Below are 22,582 nucleotides of genomic sequence, written 5' to 3'. Positions count from 1 at the left end.
CTGTTCCACCTGCTGTCTCCAGAGGAGGCAATGGGAAGCCCCCTGCTCTGTCTGAGGCTGGAAGGAGCCTTGGCTTGGTGCTCCTGCAAAACTTGGAGCTCTGGAAGAAGAAAAGAGCATGGGCAAGGAGGAAAGGGGGTGGCAAACCAGGGTCACTCTGCTCTGGTATGAGTACAATGGGAAAGATGAAGGGTTGAGGTGAGAAGAGTAGTCTAGAAAATGACAAGAAAAGAAAATGGGAAAGAATCAGACACCAAAAAACGGCTGCAAGCTCTCAGCCAGCCTAAGCACCATCCAGCTGCAGTGGGGACAATCAAAAGACCACATGTCAGGCAGTGCAACCTCTCTGCGACCATGTCAGCCAAACAATGCCACAGGGAAAGCAGGACTTCCTTGTTCCCTACCCAGTTTACCCCATTTTGCTGTGAACTTTGCAAAGCAATTCCAACTCTCTTCATTCCAACTTTATTAGGTGCCATCAAAGCCCCCAAGAAACGCGCCCCAAAACAAAGCCTGCACGCCGAGTGCCAAAACCCTTAATCAGCTGCCATTAATGCCCAACCGGCAGAGCTGTTCCAATAAAATTTTCAGCGGCCGAGCCAGCCCATCCCGATGTGCTCCTCCGTGCGGGCGGCTGGGGCAGCGCTGCCCTGGGTCACCGCTCTGGCCGTGCAGGCGCCGAGATGCCGCAGGTCGGAGCAGGGGCAGGCTCAGCCCTGGCCGGGAGATGCGGAGCGGCGGGGTTGGAGCCCGGCGGGCGGGGCGGAGGTTTGTCCCGGCCTTGGCAGCGGCTGTGTGTCCCCGCCGCGCTTCTCGGGGCTGGGCAGCGGCTCCTCCCGGCGGCAGCTCCCGGCTCCTGCCGGCCGGGCCTGGGCTAAAGCGGGGCGGGACGGCAGCGAGCCGAGCCGGGCGCCCGCCCGTCCCCAGCCCGGGCCCGTCCCCGCGGCTCCTCCTCGCCCGGCACCGCCCCACACCCGGCCCGCTCCGCCGGCCCCCGGGACAGCTTCGAAGCCGCTTGTGCTGGGGGAGAAGCTGAGCCGGGCTCCTCTCGCAAGGAATGAAGGCTCCCGAAGGGGACGGGCAGAGCAGGGGCTTGTCCTCTCCTTAGCCCTTATGGTAAGGGAGAAAAAGAGTACAGGCTCTAAAGTTGGGCCTTTGTTTCCAGGACTGTAAAGGCGGAGCAAATGATTCCATTGATCCAAACAGTAGTTTGCTTGTAGGAGTTAGGCGGAAAAAAAAAAAAAAAAAAGATAAACCGAAAACAACCCCGTATTTCTTCTGAAGAGCGAAGGTGCAGAGGAGATGAGAATTTTTGAGGCCAAGATGGTTATAAACATTTGGAGGCCAAGAAGCTCAGCGTGTGCGGTCAGGTAACGAGCACAATAAAATCAGGTGAGGAGGAAGGAGAGCTGAGTGTGTAGAGAACAGATCAACATCCTGATCCTATGGCAAGGAGATGGCTGGTGCTTTCTGCTGTCAGCCAGGGTGTGTGGCTGAGGTGTGATGCTTGTGCTTTGGGGTGCTTGCAGGGGTTGATGAATAGGTGTCGAGCAGATTGGTGGTCTTTTTGTTGTTGTTGGGGAGTTCTCAGGTACCCTTGGGATAGGCTTGAGGATGATGCCCTGAAGGTGTTGTCTCTGAGACAGTCAGTGCTGGGAGTGAGTGTGGGACAGAAGGGCCCCAGCCCAGCTGCAGTGATTGAGCTGAGGTGTTGCCTGAGGCAGAGCAGAGTTGGTGGGGGTTTGCTGAGTGGGTGTGTGCCCAGCTTGCCAGGCTCGCTGTGGCACTGGAGAGCAAGTGCTGGTGGGACTTGTGCTAAAGCAGTTTAAAATGTGTCCCAGAGCCCCAGGGACAGGGGCAGCCTGAAGTGCCCTTGTCCCTGTGTGTGTGTGCCCACGGGGCAAGGGGCAAAAGCAAGGCAGGAGCGGGCCCGTGAGCTGCAGGGCTGAGGTTTGTGGCGATTGAGTTCCACAAAGATGCAGGTCAGGGGGAGAAAGGTGATGTTTATTAATGTAAGGGGAAGGGGAGGGCTGAAGCTTCTTAAGGTAATGGGAAAGGCAGGGATGAAGAGTAGGCAGAAGAAGGGAAGGGGAGGGGAGGGAAGAGAAGGTTTGGGAAGGGAAGGTTTGGGAAGGGGAGGGGAGAGAAGGAAGGTTTGGGAAGGTATGTGGAGGGGAGGGAAGGGGAAGGGAGGGGAGGGGAGGGGAGGGAAAGGGAGGGAAGGTTTGGGAAGGGAAGGTTAGGGAAGGGAAGAGAAGGAATGGAAAGGGAAGGATTGGAAAGGGAAGGGGAGGGAAGAGAAGGTTTGGGGAAGGGAGGGGAGGTTTGGGAAGGTTTGGGGCAGTAAGGGAAGGGAAGGGAAGGGAAGGATTAGAAAGGGAAGGATTGGAAAGGGAAGGGAAGGTTTGGGAAGGGGAGGGAAGAGAAGGTTTGGGGGGAAGAGGAGAGGGGAGGGGAGGGGAGGTTTGGGAAGGATTGGGGCGGTAAGGGAAGGGGAGAGGGGAGAAGGGAAGGGGTGGAGGGGAAGAGAAGGGGTGGAGGGGAGCTGATATTTATTAATCTAAGGGAAAAGGAAGGGCTGAAGTGTGGGCAGGAGTAGGTTTGGGAAGGAAAGGGAAGGTTTGGGAATGTTTGGGATGGTTTGGGAAGGGAAGAGAAGGTTTGGGAAGGGGAGGGAAGAGAAGGTTTGGGGGGAAGAGAAGAGGGGAGTGGAGGGGAGGTTTGGGAAGGTTTGGGGCAGGAAGGGAAGGGGAGGGAGGGGAAGGGAAGGGGTGGAGGGGAAGGGAAGGGGTGGAGGGGAGCTGATATTTATTAATCTAAGGGGAAAGGAAGGGATGAAGTGTGGGCAGGAGTAGGTTTGAGAAGGAAAGGGAAGGTTTGGGAATGTTTAGGATGGTTTGGGAAGGGAAGAGAAGGTTTGGGAATGTTTGGGATGGTTTGGGAAGGGAAGAGAAGGTTTGGGAAGGATTGGGATGGTTTGGGAAGGGAAGGGAAGGTTTGGGAAGGGAAGGTTTGGGAAGGGAAGGTTTGGGAAGGTTTGGGAAGGTTTGGGAAGGGAAGGTTTGGGAAGGGAAGGGAAGGTTTGGGAAGGGAAGGGAAGGTTTGGGAAGGGAAGGGAAGGTTTGGGAAGGGAAGGTTTGGGAAGGTTTGGGAAGGTTTCGGAAGGGAAGGTTTGGGAAGGGAAGGGAAGGTTTGGGAAGGGAAGGGAAGGTTTGGGAAGGGAAGGGAAGGTTTGGGAAGGTTTGGGAAGGTTTGGGAAGGGAAGGTTTGGGAAGGTTTGGGAAGGTTTGGGAAGGTTTGGGAAGGTTTGGGAAGGGAAGGGAAGGGAAGGGAAGGGAAGGGAAGGGAAGGGAAGGGAAGGGAAGGGAAGGGAAGGGAAGGGAAGGGAAGGGAAGGGAAGGGGCTGTCCGTAGAGATGGGCAGGCCAGGATCTGCCTGGCCTTGCCGGCTGGCTCAGTTGGGCCCAGCATCAGCTGAATCTCCAGCTCCGCTGAGAAGTGGTCTCGTCCCTTGGTCTTCCGGTGCTGTTGGAGGGACGCAGGTTGTCTGGCTGGAGATTACTTTGTTACTGCCCGTCTGAAAGCGGACAAGAATTCAGTCCGCATGGTGCAGTAGGACGGGCAGTCGTCTTGGCTGATGGCTTCAAAGGCTGGAAGAGAGAGGAACGGAGCCACGGTCAGAGCCTGGATGTGCGGGAACCCAAGGAGACCCTCCTGTCGGGGCCATCCCAGCCAGTTCTTGCCGTGGCCAGGAGGGAGCAGGGGTCAACAGGATGAGCGGGAAGGTGCTGGCCCCCAATTCCCCCTGTGACCCTGAAATGTGTCCCTGCTCTGCCCACAGCGCCCCTTGTCCGTGCAGGGAGCAGAGCCCCGCGCAGGCAGGGCAGGGATTGCAGCTCCCTGCCCAGGGTCGGTGCACTCCCCTGCCAGCCCCCAGTGAGAGCCCACTGTCCTCACTCACCCCTCATGAGGAGCTGCAGGTCTTGCATGTGCCAGGCAGCAATCCCTGGGAACAGAGAGCGTGTCAGGGCCCCAGCAGCACAGCTACCCCTCCACGGCCTCCTGGCCTGGCAGGGCTGAGCCGGGGCCTTCCCGCATCGGGACACCCAAGGGTGTGGCTGGCACAGGGCGGCAGCAGCCGCCAGGGCACTCGGGGCTCCCCAGCACATCCCTGGGCCACATCCTGCTGCCTCTGGAGCAGCTGGGGCTGGGGCCGAGCTGCAGTGGGGAGGGAGGGACCGCGGGCTTGTGGCTCACCCATGAACCTGACGGCCGCCTCTCGCAGGGGCTGCTGTGGGCTCTGGAGGTAGGGCAGGGCCTGGTGCAGGTGTTCAGCCCTTCGGCTCACGTCCTTGTCCATCTGCAGAGAGCAGGGGGGTGTCTGTGGCTGCAGCAGTGGCAGGGGCACAGGGCCAGCCCCGCACACTGGGCATTGGGGCCTGGGGCTTGTCCAGCCTGGGGCTGGATCTTTGGGGACATCCTTACCAGGCAATCGCAGAACTTGAAGTGCTGCTCTTTCCTCAGCAGCTTCTCCAGGTCCCTTCTCTTGAGGAACCTGGCAGCGCAAAGCAGCACTTCCCGAGAGGCCTGCAGAGCAGCAGAGAGTGGGACATGGCACCACAGCCCAGGGCACAGCCCCTGTGTCCCTGCTCCAAGGCCAGCAGGAGGCTGGAGCCCTTGAGGCCCCAGGGCAGGAGGCAGCCCAGCCCTGTGCACAGGGCCACCAGAGCCCACGAGTGCTCACCTCTGCCACGCACTGGTTCTCGTCATGCCCATGGATGAAGAGTGGGACCAGGCTCTGGTGCACCTGAGTCTCCAAGAGCTTTGTTCCCTCTTCTGCCAGCACCTCCATTACCTCTCGGAAGAGGCGAATGGAGAGCAGCTGCACATGGGTGTTGTCCTGGGGCAAAAGAGGAGAAAAAGACCTCAGCACTGGCTGCTCCAGGCCCACCAGGTACAGGCACAAGCCTGAACATCCACAGGGCAAAGTTTCCTGGTACCACTCAGTGCCTGGAGGTGGAGGGCACAAAGCCTTACATGGTCAAAGAGTGTCCGGAGCGCCTCAGCCAGCTTGGGGGCAGTGGAGATGAATGCCTGAATATCTTCATCCCGGAGCACACTCTCAAACACAGAGAGGGTCATCACGACCAGCTCTCCATCTTCATCACGCAGCAGCTCCAGGAGATGTTGGGACAGGCTGCAGATGCTTTCGGCCTGTGTGGAACACAGTGCTGTGCTGTCAAGCCCTGAACAGCTGCCCCACCAAGAGCCCTCTGGCAGTGCAACCCCACGCTGCTGCCACAGGGCCCAGAGGCCATAGGCCTGTCCCACAGGGCCTGTACAGCTGTACAGGGAGGCAGGAGAGCTGGGAGCAGCTGCCACAGCTGCCAAAGCCCAGCCAAACCCAAGCGCCTCCCTTCCCTGCCCCAGGCTGCCCATGAGGCTTCAGCCGGGTGGCCCCTTCTCACCATTGAGGGATCCACAGCAAGCACCAGGAGGCCTCTGAGTGCCAGGCGCTGCCTCTCTGGGAACTGGCTCTGCAGGTTCCTCGACAGGATGGGCAGGACCCTGTCACGACATTTACTCTCGTCCAGGAAGTCCAGGACCTGGAAGGCAGAGAGCAGTGACGGGGTGCCTGGGCAGCAGGAGCCCGGAGCTGGCCAGGGCTGGGCCCAGGCAGCAGCACAGAGGGCAGAGAGGGGGAGGCAGGCAGGCCAGGCAGCGCTGGCCATCGGGCTCACCTCCACAAGGAAGGCCAGGGCAGGCAGCTCCCAACGGGGGTCCTGAGTGCTGAGCAGCCCCAGCAGGTGGATTGCCATGAGGGAATAGAAAGGGACCAAGACGTGGCGCATCTCCCTGTCAGGGGGAAAGAAGGAACCATGGAGCCTGAGCAGGGTGGGCAAAGCTCCCCCAGCAGGCTGTGTGGGGTGGCCCGTGCCCAGGGCAGAGATGCCGGGGGCAGTGGGGACGAGGGTGTGTCACCTGGCCAGCAGCCCCACTGCATAGTGCTGGGTGTCAGCACAGAGGAGCGTGTCCCAGCCACACCTGCGCTCCACTGACACCACCTCATTGTCCCACTGCAGCCGGCACAGCAGGGCCTTGATGGTCTGGACCAAAAACCTGTGTGCAGAGCAAAGGCCAGGTCAGGCTGGGAGAACTGGCCCCAGCCCCAAGGGCATGGCAGGGAGAGAGGACTGGGATGGAGCACCTGTTGGGCTGGGTGGGGAGGCGGTGTTGCTCCAGGCATCCCCTCCAGAAGCTGTTCACCTCTTCTGGCACCTGCTCTGTGCTCATGGACACTTGGAACAGCAGAGCCATGAGCAGGCGGGGGACGTAATTCATCACTGCATCCTGGCACTTGGGCTCCTGGATGATCAGCCACAGTGCCAGGGTTGCCTGCAATCAAAGCACGTGGAGACAGCGCTCAGTGCGAGAGGTCCATGTGTCAGGGCCTGAATGTGGGAGGGAGAGGCCAGGGGAGAGGCAGGGGGAGCAGCCTGCCTGGTGCCCCTGAACCTGCCCCTCAGCCACATTTGTAGCCCAAGGCCTGAGGCAGGGAGATGCAGTGGTGGGGGAGGTGACTTGGGGAGGAGCAAAGACCACTTCTAGAAACTCACAGTCACGGCAAAGACATCTCTGCTGTCACCATCGGAGGTGGGCATTCCATGCACTGGCCAATCCTCCATCACTTGGAGCAGTACTGACAGCACCTTCTCCACTGTTGTTCTTGAGGAGCCGATGCTTCTCCACATCATAGCAGCAGCTCTGTGGAGCCAGAGCTCTGGGTCAGGGGGGTCTCAGCCCCAGGGCCGTGGCCTGGTCAGTTTTGGGGGCCCATGTGACAGAGCCACAGTGCCTTGAGGGGCAGGGAAGGCACATGGCAGCAGGATTGGGGGATGATAGGCCAGGGCTGGGAAATGGAGGGGCCCAAGGGTCCTGGAAGTCTCCATCTGCCTGGCAGACCACATGGGACAGGCTCTCCAGGGTGAGGGGTTGTAAGGGTTGGTGATCCCTGAGCCAGCAAGGCAGCTGGGCCCTGTACCTGTCACACTCTGGGGCACAGCGCAGGAGAGTCATCACCACATCACGTGGGTGTGCCTCAGCGAGCCTGCAGATGTCAGTGTGTGGAGACACGTGGAATGTGAGGTCGTGGTGGATGGACCAAACGATGGCCGGCACCTGGAGAGGCAGTGGGGGACAGCTGAAGAGGTGCCAGAGGGAGCAGGTTGCCCAGCTTCCCCAAGAAGTGCTTCCCTTCCCACCACACAGTGTGGCCTCAAAGGCTTAGGGGCCAGCGGACCTGGCATGAGAGGCCACGAGACCCCTGGGGCACTTGAGCCCTGGCCACAGGCTGCTTACTTGCTGCTGATTGGAGGCACCTTTCCCCTCTATAAATATCTGGAATGGCAGCTGTCTTGAATTTCTGTGGCCAGGTCTTTGTCCCTGGCCAGGAGGAGGCTGGACCCCACAAAACCCCAGGGCAGGAGGCAGCCCAGCCCCTGCCACGGGGACCCCAGAGCCCACAAGTGCTCACCTCTGCCACGCACTGGTGCTCATCATACTGCAGGAAGAACCACAGCACCAGGGTCTGATGCATCTGCATCTCCAAGGGCTGTGTTCCCCCTTCCACCAGTACCTCCATCACAGTTTGGAAGAAGCGAAAGGAGGACAGCTACAAATGGGTGCAGAGGAGAAAAAGAGGAGAAAAAGACCTCAGCACTGGATGCTCCAGGCCCATGTTCAGGCACAGGCCTGAACATCCACAGAGCACAAAGTTTCCTGGGGGCAGCCAGTACCCGTGGCTGGGGGGCACAGAGCCTTACGTTTTCAAAGAGTGGCCGGAGCGCCTCAGCCAGCTTGGGGGCAGTGGAGATGAGTGCCCGAATGTCTTTGTCCCGGAGCATATTCACAAACACAGAGAGGGTCATCACGACCAGCTCTCCATCTTCATCAGGCAGCAGCTCCAGGAGGTGTTGAGACAGGCTGCAGATGCTTTGGGCCTGTGTGGAACACAGTGCTGTGCTGTCAAGCCCTGAACAGCTGCCCCACCAAGAGCTCTCTGGCAGTGCAACCCCATGCTGCTGCCCCGGGCCCAGAGGCCAAAGGCCTGTCCCACAGGGCCTGTGCAGCTGGAGAGGGAGGCAGGAGAGCTGGGAGCAGCTGCCACACCTGCCAAAGCCCAGCCAAGCCCAAGGGACTGCCTTCCCCAGCCCCAGGCTGCCCATGTGGCTTCAGCCAGGTGTCCCCTTCTCACCATTGACAGATCCATCCAGAGCACCATGCGGCCTCGGAGAGCCAGGCGACGTCTCTCTGGGCACTGGCTCTGCAGGTGCCTTGACAGGATCTGCTCAACACTGCTGTGACATCTCCTTGCGTCCAGATAGTCCAGGACCTGGAAGGCAGAGAGCAGTGACGGGGTGCCCGGGCAGCAGGAGCCCAGAGCCGCCCAGGGCTGGGCCCAGGCAGCAGCACAGGGCACAGGCACCGTCCCGGGCAGCTGCGGCTGTGAGAGGGCAGAGAGGGGGAGGCAGGTGGGCAAGGCAGCGTTCGCCATCGGGCTCACCTCCACAAGGAACTCCAGGGCAGGCAGCTCCCAACGGGGGTCCTCAGTGCTGAGCAGCCCCAGCAGGTGGATTGCCATGAGGGAATGGGAGGGGGTCAATTGGCGGCGCATCTCCCTGTCAGGGGGAAAAGCATGGAGCCTGAGCAGGGTGGGCAAAGCTCTCCCAGCACTGACTCACAGAGTCCTGGTCTTTTCCCAGCAGCTCAGGATGGGATGTGGGCACTATGGCAGGGGGCTCCTTCTGTGAACCCATCTCCCGCAGCCTTTTCCAAGCTGCTCGGCCATCCCTTGGGGCCAAGGCCCTTTGCCCCACGCCCACGGGAGCTGTGTGGGGTGCCCCGTGCCCTGGGTAGAGACGATGGGAGCAGCAGGGACAAGATTGTCTCACCTGACATGCAGACCCACTGCATAGTGATGGGTGTCAGAACTCACGAGTGGGTCCCAGGCAAGCCTGCGCTTCCTTGCCATCAAAATATCCTCCCATGGCAGATGGCAGAGCACGACCTTGATAGTCTGTACCAGAAAGCTGTTTGCAGAGTAAAGATCAGGTCATGCTGGGAACACTGGCCCAAGCCCCAAGGGCATGGCAGGGAGACAGGACAGGGATGGAGCACCTGTTGGGCTGGGTGGGGAGGCGATGTTGCTCCAGGCATCCCCTCCAGAAGCTGTTCACCTCTTCTGGCACCTGCTCTGTGCTTATGGACACTTGGAACAGCAGAGCCACGAGCAGGCGGGGGATGTAATTCATGAGTGCATCCTGGCACTTGGGCTCCTGGATGATCAGCCACAGTGCCAGGGTTGCCTGCAATCAAAGCACGTGGAGACAGCGCTCAGTGCGAGAGGTCCATGTGTCAGGGCCTGAATGTGGGAGGGAGAGGCCAGGGGAGAGGCAGGGGGAGCAGCCTGCCTGTTGCCCCTGAACCTGCCCCTCAGCCACATTTGTAGCCCAAGGCCTGAGGCAGGGAGATGCAGGGGTGGGGGAGGTAACGTGGGAAGGAGCAGAGGCCACTTCTAGAAACTCACAGCCAGAGCAAAGACATCTCTGTTGTCGCCATCGGAGGTGGACATTCCATGCACTGGCCAATCCTCCATCACTTGGAGCAGTACTGGCAGCACCTTCTCCACTGCTCTTGCTGAGGAGCCAATGCTTCTCCACATCATTGCAGCAGCTCTGTGGAGCCAGAATATGGGTCATGGGGGTCTCAGCCCCAGGGCCGTGGCATGGTCAGTTGTGGGGGCCCATGTGACAGAGCCACAGTGCCTTGAGGGGCAGGGAAGGCACATGGCAGCAGGATCGGGGCCAGGGCTGGGAAATGGAGTGGCCCAAGGGTCCTGGAAGTCTCCATCTGCCTGGCAGACCATATGGGACAGGCTCTCCAGGATGAGGGGTTGTAAGGGTTGGTGATCCCTGAGCCAGCAAGGCAGCTGGGCCCTGTACCTGTCACACTCTGGGGCACAGCGCAGGAGAGTCATCACCACATCACGTGGGTGTGCCTCAGCGAGCCTGCAGATGTCAGTGTGAGGAGACCCGTGGAATGTGAGGTCGTGGTGGATGGACCAAACGATGGCCGGCACCTGGAGAGGCAGTGGAGGAGAGTTGGGGAGCTGCCAGGGGGAGCAGGTTGCCCAGCTTCCCCGAGAAGTTCTTCCCTTCCCACCACACTCTGCTGGCCTCAAAGGCTTAGGGGGCCAGTGGACCCAGCTTCAGAGGCCACGAGACCCCTGGGGACTTAAACCCTGGCCACAGGCTGCTTACTGGCTTCCAACTGGAGACACCTTTGCCCTCCAAAAACTGCAGATTGGGAGCATCAGTCACACTCTCAGCTGGCGTGGTGTCAGTGTTTCTGATGCCCTCACTCGTGGTGTCACCCTCTGCCATGAGATCACTTGTTGTGGTTTCAGTGTCGGTCATGGCAGTCTCAGGGTTTGCTGCGTCATCCATCGGTGCCTCATCAGAGCTTGCTGTGCCCTCAGTGGGCATCGGGGTGATGTCAGCCTGTGCCACGAGATCGGTGTTGGAGCCGATTGTGTCACCAGGCAAAGTGGTGTCAGGCTTTGCTTTGCCGTCCATTGGTGCCCCGTCAGAGTGTGATGTGCCATCAATGGCCATCAGCGCCATGTCGGCCTTGGCCATGACATCAGTGGCTGCGGTGTCAGAGCTGGTTGTATCTTCAGCCAAAGCGGTGTCAGGCTCTGTTGTGCAATGAGTGGGTTCGGTGTCATTCTTTGCGGTGAGGTCGGCCAGTGCAGTGTCAGGGTTGGCCGTGTCCTCGGTCACAGCGGTGTCGGAGGTTGCCATGCAATCGATCGGCTCGGTGCTGCCCTCAGGCTTCTCCTTGAGCTCAGCTGGCCTGGTGTCAGGCTCTGCCATGAGCTCAGGTGCTGTGGTCCTGGGTGTTCTACGCCGAATGCGCATGATTTTCAGCAACCTCTGCAGGAGAAGAAAGGGCAGGGAAGAGAGGGAAGCCCGAGGGAGCGCTCCACCAGCAGTGCCAGGCTGAGCAGGGACAGCAGGCCCAGCCCAGGGGGGGATGGCTGCAGGTACCTGAACTGCTCTGCGGAAGCGGCCATGGGGGCGGTCCTGCTCCTCTGTCCGGTCCTGGCCTGGATCTGTCAAAGAGGGAGGGCAGGCAGAGCTGAGGGGCTGCAGGAGAGGCCAGGGAACACAGCCCAGCCCTGCGCTCCAGAGGCAGGGCCAGCCCTGGGGTGCCCAGTGGATGGAGCAGGGATGTTGAGGAGGGTGGCCTTGGCCCCTCTTCCCCCCTCCTTTTTCTCTGGTTGTGCCCACAGGGGACAGGAAGGGGCCAAGCTGGCTGCAGCCACCAGCCCTGTGGCCCAGCTCCAGCACTCACCCTGCTGCAGGGGCTCCTCAGCTTGCTGTGCTGGGGCCGCCCCAGGGCCTCTCCTGTTCTTCCTCCTGAACAGCCTGAACAGGCTGAAGCGTCTCCCTGCCATCCCACAGTGTGGTCTCAAGGGAACTTGCACGAGAGACGCCTTAGAAAAAACCCTGGTGGGCAAATGTCAAAAAATTGCCGCGAGGGCACCTTCCACAGGGACTGCAGGTGACCAAGTCCCGTGGTCTGGCCTCGAGGGCACCTTCCACAGGGACTGCAGGTGATCAAGTCCCGTGGTCCGGCCTCGAGGGCACCTTCCACAGGCACTGGTGATGCCCAGAAAAGCTCTGGGTCACCAAGGCCTGTGGCCTGGCCTCGAGGGCCACGCCCACAGGGAGTGTGGATGCCTCGGAAAAACCTCCGGGTCACCAACTCCTGGGGTCTGGCCTCGAGGGAACTTGCAAAAAAAAGAGCTCTCGGAATTGCTTCGGGTCAGCAACGAACGAGTTGGCTGCGAGGAGACTCCTCACAGCACCGCTCAGTCCCGTCCTGACCAGACGCGTGCTCCGAGCACTGTGGCGCGGCCGCGTTGACGCCCAACACCTATATCAGGATGTGTCACAAAGGGCCCTTGGACACCCTGCCCTGTCCCATCCCATTGGCGACGGCCACCATGTCACAAAGGGCTCTGTGACACACTGCCACAGGCAGCTGCTCTGACCCCTTTGGCCACGGCTGCACTGAAATCAGCAGCAACTCATTTGCCTTCAAATGGTCCATTGAGAGTCAATCTCAAAAACTAAACAGAAGCAAAAAACCTGGGACAAGAATAGAATAGTTCTGATAAGGGATAAAAGTCCTCAAGGAATAAAAGTTCCCTCAGTCTTCCAAAAGCACCCCAAACAAGGGAGGATATTGCAAAAACACTGATCCTCCCTCTGGTGCAGAGAGCTGACTGGCCAGGAAAGTTTTGCAGGGCTTGAAAATACAAACTGAAATCTGCATTGGATGATTTGGAGTTGAGAGAGCAAGTGCTCCAGCCTTTCTAAGGCTTTCCAACTCATCCTAGGGACACTCAGGTGAGGTGCTTTAAAGTTCAGGCTGTCTTGAAATCTTGCCGGCAGCCATGAGGGAGTCCTGGTAAAGTCTTCTATGAACTGTGGGTTGGCCCTGGTGGTCAGGGTGGGTTCTGCCCTGCTTCTTATGGACTCCAAGGGACAGCTCTAAGTAAGGAGGAGAGAGAGGACTAAAATGTCCAGTGACAACTAGTGATGTTCTCGAGAGAGGAGATGAGGGGATTTTTCATTTGTGGGTGTTGTGATAGCAGAGGAGTGACAAGACACAGAAGTGAGAGCAGATACACAGAGGAGAAAAAGAAATGTTTCTTTTGGGCAAGCTCACTGCTGGGATGGAGAAAGCCAAGAAGGCAGGAATATTCAAACCAGGGAAAAATAAAACTACCCACAATTATCACAGCTCGTGCTAAAATGCATTTCAGAGGAAACATCAATGCCCCTCCCTCCCAACCCCCAGCACCTCCCTCATCCAAAAGCCCCCAAAGAACTAAATCCTCAACTCTTTGATGAGAAAGGAGGACTGTGTTTAATTGGCCATAAAAGCTGTTAAAAGGTCTGGAGATGGTCGCTGCTGGACACAAGATCCCCGAGCGTGTGGTGGCTGGATTTTGTATGTTTTGGCAATTTCTAAGGTGAAGCCTGTGTTCCTCCCTCGGCTGACCTGTCCTATCTGAGCTCCAAAAAATTTTCCACACTTCTTTTCTCTGGCTAATTGGGATGATCCAGGAAACTTAAAAGCCTGGGATGGAGCCCTCTCAGAAGTCTGCTAAAAGACTCTACAAGTTTTTCTGGCAGAAGGGTTGCTTCCCTGTGAGGAATGATAACATTGCTGAAGCTGTTCCACCTGCTGTCTCCAGAGGAGGCAATGGGAAGCCCCCTGCTCTGTCTGAGGCTGGAAGGAGCCTTGGCTCGGTGCTCCTGCAAAACTTGGAGCTCTGGAAGAAGAAAAGAGCATGGGCAAGGGGGCAAGGAGGAAAGGGGGTGGCAAACCAGGGGCACTCTGCTCTGGCCTGGGTAGAATAGGAAAGATGAAGGGTTGAGGTGAGAAGAGTGGTCTGGAAAAGGAGAAGAAAAGAAAAAAGGAAAGAAACACACGCCTAGAAAATGGCTGCAAGCTCTCAGCCAGCCTCGGCACCATCCAGCTCTGGTGGGGTCGTTCAAAGGACCACATCTCAGGCAGTGCAACCTCACTGGGACGATGTCAGCCAAACAATGCCACAGGGAAAGCAGGACGTCCTTGTTCCCTACCCAGTTCACCCCCTTTTGCTGTGAACTTTGCAAAGCAATTCCAACTCTCTTCATTCCAACTTTATTAGGTGCCATCAAAGCCCCCAAGAAACGCGCCCCAAAACAAAGCCTGCACGCCGAGTGCCAAAATCGTTAATCAGCTGCCATTAATGCCCAAGCGGCAGAGCTGTTCCAAGAAAGTTTTCAGAGGCCGAGCCAGCCCATCCCGATGTGCTCCTCCCTGCGGGCGGCTGGGGCAGCGCTGCCCTGGGTCACCGCTCTGGCCGTGCAGGCGCCGAGATGCCGCAGGTCGGAGCAGGGGCAGGCTCAGCCCTGGCCGGGAGATGCGGAGCGGCGGGTTTGGAGCCCGGCGGGCGGGGCGGAGGTTTGTCCCGGCCTTGGCAGCGGCTGTGTGTCCCCGCCGCGCTTCTCGGGGCCGGGCAGCGGCTCCTCCCGGCGGCAGCTCCCGGCTCCTGCCGGCCGGGCCTGGGCTAAAGCGGGGCGGGACGGCAGCGAGCCGAGCCGGGCGCCCGCCCGTCCCCAGCCCGGGCCCGTCCCCGCGGCTCCTCCTCGCCCGGCACCGCCCCACACCCGGCCCGCTCCGCCGGCCCCCGGGACAGCTTCGAAGCCGCTTGTTCCGGGGGAGAAGCTGAGCCGGGCTCCTCTCGCAAGGAATGAAGGCTCCCGAAGGGGACGGGCAGAGCAGGGGCTTGTCCTCTCCTTAGCCCTTATGGTAAGGGAGAAAAAGAGTACAGGCTCTAAAGTTGTGCCTTTGTTTCAAGGACTGTAAAGGCGGAGCAAATGATTCCATTGATCCAAACAGTAGTTTGCTTGTAAGAGTTAGGTGGAAAAAAAAAAAAAGATAAACCGAAAACAACCCCGTATTTCTTCTGAGAAGGTGCAGAGGAGATGAGAATTTTTGAGGCCAAGATAGTTATAAACATTTGGGGGCCAAGAAGCTCAGCGTGTGCAGTCAGGTAATGAGCACAATAAAATCAGGTGAGGAGGAAGAAGAGCTGAGTGTGTAGAGAACAGATCGACATCCTGATCCTATGGCAAGGAGATGGCTGGTGCTTTCTGCTGTCAGCCAGGGTGTGTGACTGAGGTGTGATGCTTGTGCTTTGGGGTGCTTGCAGGGGTTGATGAATAGGTGTCGAGCAGATTGGTGGTCTTTTTGTTGTTGTTGGGGAGTACTCAGGTACCCTTGGGATAGGCTTGAGGATGATGCCCTGAAGGTGTTGTCTCTGAGACAGTCAGTGCTGGGAGTGAGTGTGGGACAGAAGGGCCCCAGCCCAGCTGCAGTGGTTGAGCTGAGGTGTTGCCTGAGGCAGAGCAGAGTTGGTGGGGGTTTGCTGAGTGGGTGTGTGCCCAGCTTGCCAGGCTCCCGTGGCACTGGAGAGCAAGTGCTGGTGGGACTTGTGCTAAAGCAGTTTTAAATGTGTCCCAGAGCCCCAGGGACAGGGGCAGCCTGAAGTGCCCTTGTCCCTGTGTGTGTGTGCCCACGGGGCAAGGGGCAAAAGCAAGGCAGGAGCGGGCCCGTGAGCTGCAGGGCTGAGGTTTGTGGCGATTGAGTTGCACAAAGATGCAGGTCAGGGGGAGAAAGGTGATGTTTATTAATGTAAGGGGAAGGGGAGGGCTGAAGCTTGTTAAGGTAATGGGAAAGGGAGGGATGAAGAGTAGGCAGAAGAAGGGAAGGGGAGGGGAGGGAAGAGAAGGTTTGGGAAGGGAAGGTTTGGGAAGGGGAGGGGAGAGAAGGAAGGTTTGGGAAGGGGAGGGGAGAGAAGGAAGGTTTGGGAAGGTATGTGGAGGGGAGGGGAGGGGAGGAGAGGGGAGGGGAGGGAAAGGGAGGGAAGGTTTGGGAAGGGAAGGTTAGGGAAGGGAAGAGAAGGAATGGAAAGGGAAGGATTGGAAAGGGAAGGGGAGGGAAGAGAAGGTTTGGGGAAGGGAGGGGAGGTTTGGGAAGGTTTGGGGCAGTAAGGGAAGGGAAGGATTAGAAAGGGAAGGATTGGAAAGGGAAGGGAAGGTTTGGGAAGGGGAGGGAAGAGAAGGTTTGGGGGGAAGAGGAGAGGGGAGTGGAGGGGAGGTTTGGGAAGGTTAGGGGCAGGAAGGGAAGGGGAGGGAGGGGAAGGGAAGGGGTGGAGGGGAAGGGAAGGGGTGGAGGGGAGCTGATATTTATTAATCTAAGGGGAAAGGAAGGGATGAAGTGTGGGCAGGAGTAGGTTTGGGAAGGAAAGGGAAGGTTTGGGAATTTTTGGGATGGTTTGGGAAGGGAAGAGAAGGTTTGGGAATGTTTGGGATGGTTTGGGAAGGGAAGAGAAGGTTTGGGAAGGTTTGGGATGGTTTGGGAGGGGAAGAGAAGGTTTGGGAAGGGAAAGGAAAGGAAGGGGAGGGGAGGTTTGGGAAGTGAAGAGAAGGTTTGGGAATGTTTGGGATGGTTTGGGAAGGGAAGAGAAGGTTTGGGAAGGATTGGGATGGTTTGGGAAGGGAAGGGAAGGTTTGGGAAGGGAAGGGAAGGGGCTGTCCGTAGAGATGGGCAGGCCAGGAGCTGCCTGGCCTTGCCGGCTGGCTCAGTTGGGCCCAGCATCAGCTGAATCTCCAGCTCCGCTGAGAAGTGGTCTCGTCCCTTGGTCTTCCGGTGCTGTTGGAGGGACGCAGGTTGTCTGGCTGGAGATTACTTTGTTACTGCCCGTCTGAAAGCGGACAAGAATTCAGTCCGCATGGTGCAGTAGGACGGGCAGTCGTCTTGGCTGATGGCTTCAAAGGCTGGAAGAGAGAGGAACGGAGCCACAGTCAGAGCCTGGGTGTGTGGGAACCCAAGGAGACCCTCCTGTCAGGGCCATCCCAGCCAGTTCTTGCTGTGGCCAGGAGGGAGCAGGGGTCAACAGGATGAGCGGGAAGGTGCTGGCCCCCAATCCCCCCTGTGCCCCTGAAATGTGTCCCTGCTCTGCCCACAGTGCCCCTTGTCCGTGCAGGGAGCAGAGCCCCGCGCAGGCAGGGCAGGGATTGCAGCTCCCTGCCCAGGGTCTGTGCTCCCCCCTGCCAGCCCCCAGTGAGAGCCCACTGTCCTCACTCACCCCTCATGAGGAGCTGCAGGTCTTGCATGTGCCAGGCAGCAATCCCTGGGAACAGAGAGCGTGTCAGGGCCCCAGCAGCACAGCTACCCCCCCCACGGCCTCCTGGCCTGGCAGGGCTGAGCCGGGGCCTTCCCGCATCGGGACACCCAAGGGTGTGGCTGGCAGAGGGCGGCAGCAGCCGCCAGGGCACTCGGGGCTCCCCAGCACATCCCTGGGCCACATCCTGCTGCCTCTGGAGCAGCTGGGGCTGGGGCCGAGCTGCAGTGGGGAGGGAGGGACCGCGGGCTTGTGGCTCACCCATGAACCTGACGGCCGCCTCTCGCAGGGGCTGCTGTGGGCTCTGCAGGTAGGGCAGGGCCTGGTGCAGGTGTTCAGCCCTTCGGCTCACGTCCTTGTCCATCTGCAGAGAGCAGGGGGGTGTCTGTGGCTGCAGCAGTGGCAGGGGCACAGGCCCAGCCCCGCACACTGGGTATTGGGGCCTGGGGCTTGTCCAGCCTGGGGCTGGATCTTTGGGGTCATCCTTACCAGGCAATCACAGAACTTGAAGTGCTGCTCTTTCCTCAGCAGCTTCTCCAGGTCCCTTCTCTTGAGGAACCTTGCAGCGCAAAGCAGCACTTCCCGAGAGGCCTGCAGAGCAGCAGAGAGCGGGACATGGCACCACAGCCCAGGGCACAGCCCCTGTGTCCCTGCTCCAAGGCCAGGAGGAGGCTGGAGCCCTTGAGGCTCCAGGGCAGGAGGCAGCCCAGCCCTGTGCACAGGGACACCAGAGCCCAGGAGTGCTCACCTCTGCCACGCACTGGTTCTCGTCATGCCCATGGATGAAGAGTGGGACCAGGCTCTGGTGCACCTGAGTCTCCAAGAGCTGTGTTCCCTCTTCTGCCAGCACCTCCATTACCTCTCGGAAGAGGCGAATGGAGAGCAGCTGCACGTGGGTGTTGTCCTGGGGCAAAAGAGGAGAAAAAGACCTCAGCACTGGCTGCTCCAGGCCCACCAGGAACAGGCACAAGCCTGAACATCCACAGGGCAAAGTTTCCTGGTAGCACTCAGTGCCTGGAGGTGGAGGGCACAAAGCCTTACATGGTCAAAGAGTGTCCGGAGCGCCTCAGCCAGCTTGGGGGCAGTGGAGATGAATGCCCGAATATCTTCATCCCGGAGCACACTCTCAAACACAGAGAGGGTCATCACGACCAGCTCTCCATCTGCATCAGGCAGCAGCTCCAGGAGGTGTTGGGACAGGCTGCAGATGCTTTCGGCCTGTGTGGAACACAGTGCTGTGCTGTCAAGCCCTGAACAGCTGCCCCACCAAGAACCCTCTGCCAGTGCAACCCCACGCTGCTGCCACAGGGCCCAGAGGCCAAAGGCCTGTCCCACAGGGCCTGGGCAGCTGGAGAGGGAGGCAGGAGAGCTGGGAGCAGCTGTCAGAGCTCCCAAAGCACAGTCAAACCCAAGCGCCTCCCTTCCCCAGCCCCAGGTTACCCATGTGGCTTCAGCCAGGTGTCCCCTTCTCACCATTGAGGGATCCACAGCAAGCACCAGGAGGCCTCTGAGTGCCAGGCGCTGCCTCTCTGGGCACTGGCTCTGCAGGTTCCTCGACAGGATGGGCAGGACCCTGTCACGACATTTACTCCCATCCAGAAAGTCCAGGACCTGGAAGGCAGAGAGCAGTGACGGGGTGCCTGGGCAGCAGGAGCCCGGAGCTGCCCAGGGCTGGGCCCAGGCAGCAGCACAGAGGGCAGAGAGGGGGAGGCAGGCAGGCCAGGCAGCGCTGGCCATCAGGCTCACCTCCACAAGGAAGGCCAGGGCAGGCAGCTCCCAACGAGGGTGTTCAGTGCTGAGCAGCCCCAGCAGGTGGATTGCCATGAGGGAATAGAAAGGGACCAAGACGTGGCGCATCTCCCTGTCAGGGGGAAAGAAGGAACCATGGAGCCTGAGCAGGGTGGGCAAAGCTCCCCCAGCAGGCTCTGTGGGGTGCCCCGTGCCCAGGGCAGAGATGCCGGGGGCAGTGGGGACGAGGGTGTGTCACCTGGCCAGCAGCCCCACTGCATAGTGCTGGGTGTCAGCACAGAGGAGCGTGTCCCAGCCACACCTGCGCTCCACTGACACCACCTCATTGTCCCACTGCAGCCGGCACAGCAGGGCCTTGATGGTCTGGACCAAAAACCTGTGTGCAGAGCAAAGGCCAGGTCATGCTGGGAGCCCTGGCCCCAGCCCCAAGGGCATGGCAGGGAGAGAGGACAGGGATGGAGCACCTGTTGGGCTGGGTGGGGAGGCGGTGTTGCTCCAGGCATCCCCTCCAGAAGCTGTTCACCTCTTCTGGCACCTGCTCTGTGCTCATGGACACTTGGAACAGCAGAGCCATGAGCAGGCGGGGGATGTAATTCATCACTGCATCCTGGCACTTGGGCTCCTGGATGATCAGCCACAGTGCCAGGGTTGCCTGCAATCAAAGCACGTGGAGACAGCGCTCAGTGTGAGAGGTCCATGTGTCAGGGCCTGAATGTGGGAGGGAGAGGCCAGGGGAGAGGCAGGGGGAGCAGCCTGCCTGGTGCCCCTGAACCTGCCCCTCAGCCACATTTGTAGCCCAAGGCCTGAGGCAGGGAGATGCAGGGGTGGGGGAGGTGACGTGGGAAGGAGCAGAGGCCACTTCTAGAAACTCACAGTCACGGCAAAGACATCTCTGCTGTCACCATCGGAGGTGGACATTCCATGCACTGGCCAATCCTCCATCACGTGGAGCAGTACTGGCAGCACCTTCTCCACTGTTGTTCCCGAGGAGCCGATGCTTCTCCACATCATAGCAGCAGCTCTGTGGAGCCAGAGCTCTGGGTCAGGGGGGTCTCAGCTCGGCACCATGGCTTGGGGAGCTGTGGTGGCCCATGTGACAGAGCCACAGTGCCTCTAGGAGCAGGGAGGGCACATGGCAGTAGGATTGGGGGCTGACAGGCCAAGGCTGGGAAATGGAGGGGCCCAAGGGTCCTGGAAGTCTCCATCTGTCTGGCAGACCACACGGGACAGGCTCTCCAGGGTGAGGGGTTGTAAGGGTTGGTGATCCCTGAGGCAGCAAGGCAGCTGGGCCCTGTACCTGTCACACTCTGGGGCACAGCGCAGGAGAGTCATCACCACGTCACGTGGGTGTGCCTCAGCGAGCCTGCAGATGTTGGTGTGCATCGTGACCCCTGGAGCCATGTGGGAGGTGAGGCACTGGTGCATGGATCTCACGATGGTCGGCACCTGAAGAGGCAGTGGGGGACAGCTGAAGAGGTGCCAGAGGGAGCAGGTTGCCCAGCTTCCCCAAGAAGTGCTTCCCTTCCCACCACACAGTGTGGCCTCAAAGGCTTAGGGGCCAGCAGACCTGGCATGAGAGGCCACGAGACCCCTGGGGCACTTGAGCCCTGGCCACAGGCTGCTTACTTACAGACACACTTCCCCTCCATAAAAATCTGGAATGGCAGCTGTCTTGAGTTTCTGTGGCCAGGTCTTTGTCCCTGGCCAGGAGGAGTCTGGAGCCCACAAAACCCCAGGGCAGGAGGCAGCCCAGCCCCCGCCATGGGGACCCCAGAGCCCACAAGTGCTCACCTCTGCCACGCACTGGTGCTCATCATAGTGCAGGAAGAACCACAGCACCAGGGTCTGATGCATCTGCATCTCCAAGGGCCTTGTTCCCCCTTCCACCAGTACCTCCATCACAGTTTGGAAGAAGCGAAAGGAGGACAGCTACAAATGGGTGCAGAGGAGAAAAAGAGGAGAAAAACACCTCAGCACTGGATGCTCCAGGCCCACCAGGAACAGGCACAGGCCTGAACATCCACAGGGCACAAAGTTTCCTGGCAGCAGCCAGTGCCCGTGGCTGGGGGGCACAGAGCCTTACGTTGTCAAAGAGTGGCCGGAGCGCCTCAGCCAGCTTGGGGGCAGTGGAGATGAATGCCTGCATGTCTTTGTCCCGGAGCATATTCACAAACACAGAGAGGGTCATCACGACCAGCTCTCCATCTTCATCAGGCAGCAGCTCCAGGAGGTGTTGAGACAGGCTGCAGATGCTTTGGGCCTGTGTGGAACACAGTGCTGTGCTGTCAAGCCCTGAACAGCTGCCCCACCAAGAGCTCTCTGGCAGTGCAACCCCACGCTGCTGCCCCGGGGCCCAGAGGCCAAAGGCCTGTCCCACAGGGCCCGGGCAGCAGAACAGGGAGGCAGGAGTGCTGGGAGCAGCTGCCACAGCTGCCAAAGCCCAGCCAAGCCCAAGGGACTGCCTTCCCCAGCCCCAGGCTGCCCATGTGGCTTCAGCTGTGTGTCCCCTTCTCACCATTGACAGATCCATCCAGAGCACCATGCGGCCTCGGAGAGCCAGGCGACGTCTCTCTGGGCACTCACTCTGCAGGTGCCTTGACAGGATCTGCTCAACACTGCTGTGACATCTCTTTGCGTCCAGATAGTCCAGGACCTGGAAGGCAGAGAGCAGTGACGGGGTGCCCGGGCAGCAGGAGCCTGGAGCTGCCCAGGGCTGGGCCCAGGCAGCAGCACAGGGCACAGGCACCGTCCTGGGCAGCTGCGGCTGCCAGAGGGCAGAGAGGGGGAGGCAGCAGGGCCAGGCAGCGCTGGCCATCGGGCTCACCTCCACAAGGAACTCCAGGGCAGGCAGCTCCCAACGGGGGTCCTCAGTGCTGAGCAGCCCCAGCAGGTGGATTGCCAGTGGGGAATGGGAGGGGGTCAATTGGCGGCGCATCTCCCTGTCAGGGGGAAAAGCATGGAGCCTGAGCAGGGTGGGCAAAGCTCTCCCAGCACTGACTCACAGAGTCCTGGTCTTTCTCCAGCAGCTCAGGATGGGATGTGAGCACTACGGCAGGTGGCTCCTCCTGTGCACCCACCTCCCGCAGCCTCTTCCAAGCTGCTCGGCCATCCCTTGGGGCCAAGGCCCTCTGCTTTACACCCATGGGGGCTGTTTGGAGTGCCCCATGCCCTGGGTAGAGATGATGGGAGCAGCAGGGACAAGATTGTCTCACCTGACATGCAGACCCACTGCATAGTGATGGGTGTCAGAATTCACGAGTGGGTCCCAGGCAAGCCTGCGCTTCCTTGCCATCCAAATATTCTCCCATGGCAGATGGCAGAGCAGGGCCTTGATGGTCTCTACCAAGAACCTGTGTGCAGAGCAAGGGCCAGGTCATGCTGGGAGCCCTGGCCCCAGCCCCAAGGGCATGGCAGGGAGAGAGGACAGGGATGGAGCACCTGTTGGGCTGGGTGGGGAGGCGGTGTTGCTCCAGGCATCCCCTCCAGAAGCTGTTCACCTCTTCTGGCACCTGCTCTGTGCTCATGGACACTTGGAACAGCAGAGCCACGAGCAGGCGGGGGATGTAATTCATCACTGCATCCTGGCACTTGGGCTCCTGGATGATCAGCCACAGTGCCAGGGTTGCCTGCAATCAAAGCACATGGAGACAGTGCTCAGTGTGAGAGGTCCATGTGTCAGGGCCTGAATGTGGGAGGGAGAGGCCAGGGGAGAGGCAGGGGGAGCAGCCTGCCTGGTGTCCCTGAACCTGCCCCTCAGCTACATTTGTAGCCCAAGGCCTGAGGCTCCTCCTGTGGTGGGGGAGGATGGACAGTCGATGTGGGGAAGAGAAAAGGCCACTTCTAGAAACTCACAGTCACGGCAAAGACATCTCTGCTGTCACCATCGGAGGTGGGCATTCCATGCACTGGCCAATCCTCCATCACTTGGAGCAGTACTGGCAGCACCTTCTCCACTGCTCTTGCTGAGGAGCCGATGCTTCTCCACATCATAGCAGCAGCTCTGTGGAGCCAGAGCTCTGGGTCA

At 59.7% G+C, this 22,582-nt stretch overlaps 4 protein-coding genes across 4 annotated transcripts in view; all 4 read right to left on the bottom strand.

Annotated features, from left to right (window-relative positions):
• Positions 1-3,186: 3,186 nt before the first annotated feature.
• LOC135416411 (maestro heat-like repeat family member 5) lies at positions 3,187-7,172 on the bottom strand. Its single transcript, XM_064659542.1, has 12 exons — positions 7,042-7,172; positions 6,617-6,764; positions 6,208-6,395; positions 5,982-6,119; positions 5,741-5,855; positions 5,468-5,605; positions 5,037-5,213; positions 4,744-4,899; positions 4,485-4,586; positions 4,257-4,359; positions 3,961-4,005; positions 3,187-3,649 (listed from the first exon to the last, which is right to left on the bottom strand). The coding sequence occupies exons 1-12, from the start codon at positions 7,074-7,076 to the stop codon at positions 3,558-3,560; spliced, it is 1,437 nt and encodes a 478-aa protein (XP_064515612.1). The 5' UTR covers positions 7,077-7,172; the 3' UTR covers positions 3,187-3,557.
• Positions 7,076-8,640, bottom strand: LOC135416752 (uncharacterized). Its single transcript, XM_064660072.1, has 5 exons — positions 8,563-8,640; positions 8,254-8,391; positions 7,823-7,999; positions 7,469-7,671; positions 7,076-7,178 (listed from the first exon to the last, which is right to left on the bottom strand). Exons 1-5 carry the CDS (start codon positions 8,638-8,640, stop codon positions 7,076-7,078), a joined length of 699 nt encoding a protein of 232 aa, XP_064516142.1.
• Positions 8,641-9,265: 625 nt separating this feature from the next.
• Positions 9,266-22,582, bottom strand: part of LOC135416751 (uncharacterized) — a gene marked incomplete at its 3' end in the record, with an annotated part of 29,245 nt that continues 15,928 nt past the window's right edge. The window contains exons 4-6 of the mRNA XM_064660071.1: positions 10,001-10,137; positions 9,586-9,733; positions 9,266-9,364 (exon numbers count right to left, since the gene is read on the bottom strand). Of these exons, the coding sequence (XP_064516141.1) occupies positions 9,266-9,364; positions 9,586-9,733; positions 10,001-10,137 (384 nt within the window). The remainder of the gene's footprint in view (positions 9,365-9,585; positions 9,734-10,000; positions 10,138-22,582) is intronic.
• On the bottom strand, positions 16,094-22,513 carry LOC135416408 (maestro heat-like repeat-containing protein family member 6). Its single transcript, XM_064659539.1, has 19 exons — positions 22,411-22,513; positions 21,997-22,184; positions 21,771-21,908; positions 21,383-21,497; positions 21,074-21,211; positions 20,642-20,818; positions 20,350-20,487; positions 19,856-20,004; positions 19,432-19,579; positions 19,023-19,210; positions 18,797-18,934; positions 18,556-18,670; positions 18,283-18,420; positions 17,851-18,027; positions 17,558-17,713; positions 17,299-17,400; positions 17,071-17,173; positions 16,774-16,818; positions 16,094-16,462 (listed from the first exon to the last, which is right to left on the bottom strand). The coding sequence occupies exons 1-19, from the start codon at positions 22,477-22,479 to the stop codon at positions 16,371-16,373; spliced, it is 2,514 nt and encodes an 837-aa protein (XP_064515609.1). The 5' UTR covers positions 22,480-22,513; the 3' UTR covers positions 16,094-16,370.

The sequence above is a fragment of the Pseudopipra pipra genome, chromosome 6 (assembly GCF_036250125.1).
Source record: "Pseudopipra pipra isolate bDixPip1 chromosome 6, bDixPip1.hap1, whole genome shotgun sequence".
Taxonomy (NCBI): domain Eukaryota; kingdom Metazoa; phylum Chordata; class Aves; order Passeriformes; family Pipridae; genus Pseudopipra; species Pseudopipra pipra.
Note: the sequence above shows the minus strand (reverse complement) of the source record. Positions and strands in the feature narration are given on the sequence as shown.

Coding starts and splice junctions, on each gene's coding strand:
- LOC135416411 (XM_064659542.1), bottom strand. CDS start 7,076: ATGACTCTCCTGCGCTGTGCCCCAGAGTGTGACAG. Junction 6,120..6,207: donor CTCCCCACCCAGCCCAACAG/GTGCTCCATCCC, acceptor CTCTGCACACAG/GTTTTTGGTCCAGACCATCA. Junction 5,214..5,467: donor TTGCTGTGGATCCCTCAATG/GTGAGAAGGGGC, acceptor TGTTCCACACAG/GCCGAAAGCATCTGCAGCCT.
- LOC135416752 (XM_064660072.1), bottom strand. CDS start 8,640: ATGGCAATCCACCTGCTGGGGCTGCTCAGCACTGAGGACCCCCGTTGG. Junction 8,000..8,253: donor TCTGGATGGATCTGTCAATG/GTGAGAAGGGGA, acceptor TGTTCCACACAG/GCCCAAAGCATCTGCAGCCT. Junction 7,672..7,822: donor TCCGGCCACTCTTTGAAAAC/GTAAGGCTCTGT, acceptor ACCCATTTGTAG/CTGTCCTCCTTTCGCTTCTT.
- LOC135416408 (XM_064659539.1), bottom strand. CDS start 22,479: ATGGAGGATTGGCCAGTGCATGGAATGCCCACCTCCGATGGTGACAGC. Junction 19,211..19,431: donor GAGATGTCTTTGCCGTGACT/GTGAGTTTCTAG, acceptor CTTTGATTGCAG/GCAACCCTGGCACTGTGGCT. Junction 18,028..18,282: donor TTGCTGTGGATCCCTCAATG/GTGAGAAGGGGA, acceptor TGTTCCACACAG/GCCGAAAGCATCTGCAGCCT.